This window comes from Saccopteryx leptura, chromosome 1 (genome assembly GCF_036850995.1).
Source record: "Saccopteryx leptura isolate mSacLep1 chromosome 1, mSacLep1_pri_phased_curated, whole genome shotgun sequence".
NCBI lineage: Eukaryota > Metazoa > Chordata > Mammalia > Chiroptera > Emballonuridae > Saccopteryx > Saccopteryx leptura.
Genome location: NC_089503.1, coordinates 179,509,584 through 179,518,250, shown reverse-complemented (window position 1 = coordinate 179,518,250; position 8,667 = coordinate 179,509,584). Strand labels below are relative to the sequence as shown.

At 40.6% G+C, this 8,667-nt stretch overlaps 1 protein-coding gene across 1 annotated transcript in view; it reads right to left on the bottom strand.

Moving 5' to 3' along the window:
- Positions 1–399: 399 nt before the first annotated feature.
- The window catches only part of ADSS2 (adenylosuccinate synthase 2), a 76,178-nt gene continuing 67,910 nt past the window's right edge, over positions 400–8,667 (bottom strand). Inside the window, exon 13 of the mRNA XM_066381831.1 lies at positions 400–944. Within this exon, the coding sequence (XP_066237928.1) occupies positions 871–944 (74 nt within the window). The 3' untranslated portion in view covers positions 400–870. The remainder of the gene's footprint in view (positions 945–8,667) is intronic.

Genomic DNA, 8,667 nt, shown 5'->3' with positions numbered 1-8,667 from the left:
CCAAAGTCAGGGAGCTACTTACACTGTGCTAGCCCAGGTCTCTGCCACAGCCTTCCCACTGTGCTTGAAAGATTCTCCGTGGAGGCCAAGAAAAATGATGGTTCAAAGCAAGACCTTTGGGGGGGCCACACAGACCTAGTCCAGAGCCTCCCATGTAATGATAGGCAACTTAATGTTTCCAAGCCTCATTTGCTTTCATTGAAAAATGGATTTTGAGGCCCTGGGCAGTTGGCTCAGTGGTAGAGCATCAGCCCTGTGTGTGGATGTCCTGGGTTCAATTCCTGGTCAGGAAACAGAAGAAGAGAAGCACCCATCTGCTTCTCCATGCCTCTCTCTCTCTTTCTCCCTCCTGCAGCCATGGCTCAATTGGGGCAAGTTGGCCCTGGGCACTTCATGGACTCACCTCAGGCGCTAAGAAGAGCTCAGTTGCTGAGCAATGAAGCAATGCCCCAAATAGGCAGAGCATTGCCCCCTAGTGGGCTTGCAGGGTGGACCTGGTCAGGGCACATGTGGGCATCTGTCTCTCTGCCTCTCTTTCTCTCACTGAATAAGAATAAATAAGTAAATGGATTTTGCAGAAACTACCTTTGAAGACAGTGTAAATTAAGAGAAGTAATCTTATAAAGTGCTTCTACAACTTGTCAGGCTCAACAATTGAAAGTGATTTAACAAGTATATGGCTCTTATTCCCAAACTTAGGAAAATATTTTTTTTTTTTTGCATTTTCTTCTTTTCCATAAACTTAATTTTGGTTATGGTTCATGCTCTAGGGCCCCATCACAAGCAGCTGTGTCTCTGAGGTCTTGCATCTCCTAGATGACACTGTATCAATGAGCCAGGAACCAAGTGGAAAACTAGACTCTGGCTCCATCAGAGTCCATCAGAGAAACTGGCTCCTAGGAAGTGAGAAGAAATGTTTGCACCAGCCTGCCATTCCATACGTGCTGCAAAGAAAGGGAGGAGAAACAAAACAAGTTTCCACAATAAAATGGTACAGATGCTCATATCCTACTGTGATTATTATTAGCACTAAAAGCAGAATGGTGAGCACTGATTGCATTGTGACAACCATGTTATTAGTCCATCTTTACCTCTGCAAGACCACTCTAGGATTGGCAATTTTAAAAAAAGATATTAGTGACGATGACATCTGACTTCTTCTCGATGCCACCGCTTTTGAGCTCAATTTCCTGTCCTTTCCTAGGTAATATGTGAAAGCATCTCGGTATACAACACTTAACATTTTTTTCAAAGAATGAATGAAGGGGAGTGAGTGGGCGGAAAAGTCCTATTTAAAAGCAAGATTGTCGGCCTGATCTGTGGTGGCGCAGTGGATGAAGCGTCGAACTGAAATGCTGAGGTCGCTGGTTCGAAAACCTGGGCTTGCCTGGTCAAGGCACATATGGGAGTTGATGCTTCCAGCTCCTCCCCCCTTCTCTCTCTCTCTGTCTCTCTCTCTCTCCCTCTCTCTGTCCTCTCTAAAAATGAATAAATAAAATAAAAATAGAAGCAAGATTGTCCTTCAGAAAAGTAGCTCTTGTTCTACTCAGCACGTATGTGGGTTTAGCTCTGCAGAGACAGTTTAAACAAGACACAAACAAGCACACTGAACTTTTATCTAAACAAAGTCCAAAGGAGAGCAGTCAAGATTTTTCGTTTTTTGGAGGTTTTTTTGTTTTTTGGGTTTTTTTGTTTTTTTCTTGTTTGTTTGGGGTTTTTTTGTGGTTCTGCAATCATGAAGGAGCCAGCCTTTTCCAAACTTACTGTTCTACCAAACTAATGCATGGCTTCTGTCGCATGGTCCCAGAACCACTCTGCTTTTATATAGCATTTTTACCTGCTTTTTTATCCAGCAGGAAAGAGAAAACCATGCCTCTTTCTTCTATAATATTTCCCAGAGACAGCACGAAACACTTCCAGTTGCTTATCCTGGACCACAATTAGATATATACCCATGCACAGATGTGAAAAACACCGACCTGGCCACCAGCCTGCCGACACTGGAGCAGACCTCACTGGGTGCCATCATCCTCATTCCCTGGAGGTGAGGACCCATGGCAAGAACCCCAACCAGCAGCAATGCTCCCAGCCAGCTCAGTGCTCACAGTGTTACAGAACAGAGTCGGTCCACATGGTGCTGGCAGCCACACACTAGGCAGGAGAATTGCAGTGGAGAAATATTGGCTATTGTATTGATGAATGACACCATCCAGGAGAATGGGAAACTAATGCTCAAAAGCCTGAACTCCTCAATGGCCTGTAGTTTTGCAGATTTACTTGGGCATGATCACGAGACACCGTGGGTTAGGGGTTCAGGGTGCTGGGAGCCAAGGTTGGCAGTGAGGTAAGGTTGATGAATCGTTTCTTCTGGTCTTGGGGACAGCTCTGAGGTCTGTTCCTGTGTCCCTCTGTCTGGTTTTATGAGAAAGTAACCAGGGGGTTGTTCCGCCTTAGGGCTCAGGAGCTGAAACATAACTTAGGTCAAGATATGGAGGTTCAGACCTTGTGACCATTAGGCAGGTCCAGGCTGTCTTCTGCTGCCTCGGGAGTATTTTGATGTTCCTAATTATGTTTTTCTATGTTATCTGAATTGTGAAAACATGTTTCATTTTATGAGAATATTTAGATATTCTATGCAGACGAGGTAGGTCTCAGAGCTCTCTCATGTGACCATGGAAAAAACAAAGACACATGAGATTAATGAAGAGATGACCCCCAAAAAACAGCAAGCTAATAGTAGATCTTGGGGAAGAGTTATTTAATAAATATGCTTCTAAATTAAAGATAAAATCTTTGTTTTATAAGAAAAGGTGATGATTGCATGTCTGGATGATGGTCAGGATAATCTGGCAATATTTTGCCTTTTGAGAGATTCAAATGACAACATGACATGGTAGAATGCTGGGTGGATAGCTTTATGGACAAATTTTTACAAGACAATGCCAGTAACACTCTTCTGAAAGGAAACATTAGCTTGCTATTTACAAAACCCAGGGGAAAAATTTGGAGAACATGTTAAAGCCAGAGAATAGAGAGCTAGGTATTAGAGGTCCATAAGCTTGAAGAAATTTATATCAATGAGAGTCTTTATCAAAAGCAGTGCTATTGTTTAGCAGAATTTATGATGGCTAATCTACACGACCTCCTATAATGTATAGATCAATCATCCTAACTTTTGGTTTGACTTTTTAGATAAATGTTCTTAAATTTACTTGTTATATTTTTATACTTATGTACATGTTATGTATGATTCCAGTTTTCTGAAGTTATTTTGGTTTTTAAAGCTATCTAATGCTTAACTTCAATTTGTTTATGTTCAAAACGACCTCTAAACTGATGTTCACAGATTGTAGACAATGGTAAATTCTGGTTAGTGGGACTGGTATTCATTTTTTAACTTACTTCTTTGTACTTTTTTGTATTGCCAGGTTTATTTCCATGAAAATAGAAAATTGTATTTGTTTCTTTTCTTCAGCGAGAATATAGATTATTATTCTTAAAAATTAATAATTAATATTTTAATTAAAGTGTGAGGCAGAGCTGGATTCAAATCCTAGATTCATTACAGTCTGGCTGTGTGACCAGCAGGCTCCTAACCCTAACCCTTTGCCTTCATTTCAAATGGAGATATTTACCTTTGATGGTCATGGTTGGGAGTCAGATGGTACATGTCAAATAGCTAATACAATCCAGCAACACAAGGCGTTTACCCAACAAATGAGAACCATTCATAATTTCTATCAGCGTGAGCCCAGTATGTTGCTTCTGTTTTTATATTTAAGTTTTCCCTACCTATCTACTTTCAATAAAATTCTGTCACCAAAACTCTGGTATTAAACTACTTTGTGTCTGTTCCGTATAGATTAGTCTCTTAGAGGATGGTCTAAATGAACATACTTGCCATTCTGTTCTTCAAAAGTATGACTAGTTACTATTCCATACAATAGTGCTACTGTGATGCTCCATGGATTGGTTTAAACTATATTTGTAAACAACAAAAAGCCTTCTTCAGTAGCAGCAAGAGGAAGCCCGATCTCGTCTTGGACAGAGCCAAAGCTGGACTCAGCTGTCCCCCGTGCTAGCCCCACTTCCTCATCTCCAACTTGCAAAGGGCAGAACTTGCCAATACAGCACCCAGGATAGTTGACCTTCTGTGGTCCTTGAAATAATCTTTATAGAAAAGAAAGCCTTAGTGATTACACAGTCTGGGTTGTTTGCCCCCATCATTTTCCTTTCCACATTAATTCACCCTTTCTTTCACGTGCAGCTGGGCTTCCATAGAAACCAAAGGACTGCCTTTATAAGGCCAAGACCTGAAAGGCATTACCTAGCAAAACTTAACAATCCAGCATGTATCACAATAGCCTTTGAGTGATGTAAAGGGATAAAGGCTCATAACTACAGTGCACCTCTGCTTGCATCCAACATCAGGAGGCAGCTGGAATAACTGCTGTTCTTGGAGGACTGTTTTTTAAAGCAAGGTCTCCATCCACTGCAGCCCAAGCAGGTAACGCCAGCATGGCTATTCCTGCCTGTCCCTCTCTATCCTGTCACTTCATATTTCCACGACTAAATAGCTGGTTACATTTTGAATGTTCTAGAGACTGAAGCTCACAATTTGAAGAAATTTTGTGGCAAACTTTTTCTAAAGCTAAACATTCTTCTACAAAGTGAATATTCATACTCAACTTTGAATTATTTAAATGGTTTTTAGCTCAACCTTTTTTTCCCTTAGAAGTGGGCATACCTACATTAAGGTATTTGATTCTCTATGATACAAGAAGAACAAAGCTTAAAAATGGTGAACTGGAAAAAAAATGGTGAACTGAATTACTAGGTTACTGAGTTGACTGATGGATAGCTTTTTTTTATTTTTTATTTATCCACTCATTCCAGAGTGCACAGAGCACTTCCTTGGATGGAACAGTGAGGTAGGAGTGACAACAGTGAGGTAAGAGAAGGACAATGTGAGTAAAGACAGTGGCCACCAAAACAAGATAGTTCCAATATGTAGGAGTGGATATTGCATCTAGGAGACAAGACATTTTATGAAGCTCCTTTTTCTTTGAAGAATTTCCGGAGCTTTGTCCAAACCTGGACCAAAGTTGTCACTCAAATAGTTTCTTAAATGAGAGAATTAATCAATGAATTCAGAAACCAATAAACCAACGAGGAAAGGTCTAACAACCATAATGCATCATAGAATTAATCAAGGGCTCTGGAAATTCAGGGGCAGGCTATGGGCCATTCGGAAATCAGAACAGAGGACTTGTAGAAACATTAAAGGACTTAAACAAGGCCCCAAAGAACTGGTGGAATTCAGATTGAAGAAGGAAGGAAAAAGCATTCAGGCAGCAGAATTCATAGTGGGACTGGGGGGAGGGTGGAAGGGAGGAAGTAGTTGGTAACCAACCTTTCTGAACTGGGAGGACTGGCTACCTGAGGAAAGAAGCAATAACAAACTGGAACTGTCCGAGTAACTCAGCTACTGAAAATCCTTATCTAATAATCATCCTCTCACAACACACAGGCTCCAAGACAGCTGGGAGCCATTGCCCCAGAGCACCCCTCCCCACCCCCCACATCAGCCAGGCTGCTGTCAGAATCTTTGGATGACTCAGCGGATGGGTCACACCAATTCCCAGAAAGAGCCCCACCCCTGTACCTTCTCTGCACAGTCAGATCTCTAGGGTGTGGCTCTCCCCAGGGGCCCAACTTCCCCCAAGCCATGAGTACAGAGGGACACCCAGGACGGTTGGTTTACACACAGCCAGAAAATCAAGTGCTGCATTTATGCACTAGTTTAAATGCCACTCCCTGACTATTCCTCCCAAAATTACTAGATAAATACCATTAGAGACTTGAGACCCTGACTCAGTACCCAGCTTCTGCCCCTTCTTTGGACAGAGTAATTAAATGATAACTTGCTACTTATAATTGAAGTTCCTAGGCTGATTGAAATCACCAGGTAATTACTGCTGGTTCTACTTGATGTTGTACTGAAAGGACCCAACCTTGGATTTAACAGATATTGTTTTTAGCTCTTTCCTACCATAAAAAGAGATGCCAATTTTAAAAAATCTTTTCTAAATCTTGCAAAGCCCATCTCTATGAGAAATGCTTCTTGTAAAGCCAGCAGGCAGGGCCAGGGCCACCATCACAGCAGCCTGGCCCATGCAGGTCCGCATTGGATTCGGACAGTCGGTAAAGAAACAAAGGAGCCAAAAGCAGATGGGCTGTCATCTTTAATTCTAGCTTGCACCCGGCAGGCAAGTAAAAACACTCACTGGGCTCCAAAACCCACTCACATTCAGTGCTCACAAAGCTACTGATTTATCCGAGTTTCCTAGAATCAAAGGTTTCTAGCTCACCAGTCTTATTCTCCTCAGTTCCCCATCTCCTTCCTTATCCCAGATACAAACTCTACACAAACTGGCATCTCATTCAGCACTCCGCCATCTTAGCTGCTTCTCCTGGCCTACTCCACGTGGCCTCCTTCTGCTCTCTGCTCTGTTCTCTCCTCTAATGATAATCTCAGGAACCAAGAGGGCAAGCTCCCGCTCCGTCCCCATTTTATATTGTAGCTTCACAACCTCTAATCCAATATACAAAATAGGGAAGTCTCTAATACAAAGTCACTTCTCTGAGGCATGATTGGATTGTACCACCCCACATCAAAAAGGGTGGGAAAGGCTTAATCCCAAAACCAAGCCCCAGGCTACAAGGATTCTCAACACACATTAATATCATCTGGGCGACGGCCTCCTCATGGGCAGCGCCGTATTTAACAAAGTGAGCATAATATATTTTACCTGCCCAACACTTCTCATATGCTTTATTTCAGGAAAAATGTCCAGATTTTGAGACACAAAGGTAGCATCTGTTGTTAGAGTTTCTTTTTCTTTATAATTCTGAAGGAGGGGGACACAGGGTGGGGAGGGGAACAGCCTCTAGACTACCTGAGACAATCAAAGGATTCTGTTTTAGCAGTCACTTAGATTTAGTTTTTACTGACTTGAGTGACTCTATGATTAATGTCTGAGTTCATCTCCTCCATCATGTGAGTAACAGGAAAGCAGGACCACCTATGTTTACTAGACGCTTTTCCCCTAGTGCCTGGTTCAATGCCAACCAAAGTAGCTGACCCATAAATATCTGTTGACTGAATCAGTCTATCAATGGCACTGCACTGAGCTTTGGAGTCAGACAGACGTGGCTTTTTTTGTTTGGTTACTGTCTGTGAGACCTTAGTTATGTAATTTAACATCTTCCACAAATTTAGGATGATAATGAATAATGCTTGGGACTCTTGTGAGGATGAAATGGAATCACGGATGGAAAATGTCTAATAGACAACGGGCATTGGCTGCGGGCTGGTTCTTTCCCAGCCCTCTCTGCCTGGGTGTGGTTGCTCTTTTTCAAGATTGTTTTAGCTATTTCACGGTCCTTGCATTTCCAAATAAACTTTATTTTTTTTTGTTTTTAATTAAATTTATTGGAGTGACATTCATTAATAAGATTATATAAGTTTCAAGTGTACCCTTCTAATAAACTTTAGAATAAGCTTGTCTATACCTACAAGAAAAATTCTTCTAGAAAGTTTGACCAGATAAACCAATTTGGGAAGAACTGTCACTTTTACTATTTGAATATTTCAATCCACAGTGTGGTATATCTCTCAGGACTCTTCTGATTTCTGTCATCAGCATTTTGGGGTTTTTGGCATACTGAACCCATATATGTCTTGTTAGATTTATAAATAATATTTTCTTTATTTCTTTTAGGCTATTGTGAGCAGTTGTATTTTAAATTTGTCTCCAATTTTTTATTTAAACTATTGAAATATAATTATTATTATTATTTTTTTTTACAGAGACAGAGAGAGTCAGAGAGAGAGATAGGGACAGACAGACAGAACGGAGAGAGATGAGAAGCATCAATCATTAGTTTTTCGTTGCGACCCCTTAGTTGTTCATTGATTGCTTTCTCATATGTGCCTTGACCATGGGGCTACAGCAGACTGAGTAACCCCTTGCTCAAGCCAAGGACCTCGGGTCCAAGCTGGTGAACTTTGCTCAAACCAAATGAGCCCACGCTCAAACTAGCGACCTTGGGGTCTCGAACCTGGGTCCTCCGCATCCCAGTCCGACGCTCTATCCACTGCACCATCGCCTGGTCAGGCGAAATATAATTATTTTTATATGTTGCCCTTGTATTGTGTGATCTGATTTAAAAGTTATTAGATTTAGGAGTTTATTTGTAGACTCTTTAAGATTTTCTTCATAGACAAGTCTATTTGCAAATACAGACAATTAAAAAATAAGTAAATAAAATGATGGGCAGGCTTCACCAAACAACAGAAAAAAAGATTAAACATTAGAATTAATAATACTCCATAGCAATATAGAAAATTTTTCATGATATTTTTGTTAAATGAAAAACCAAAGAATTTAAAATAGAATGTCTGATATGGTTTAAAGAATTTAAGTATACTATATATGTATATAAAATATAAAAATTATACAATTGTTAAAAGATAGTTTCAATGTTATTTTTTAATTTACTCTAATCATATTGTGTTTTTAGTTTGAAAAGAAAAATGTTTAAGGTTTCCTGGTCTAATCCCCATTTAATGAAAGGTAGAATGAAGAGATAAAATTTATGTTT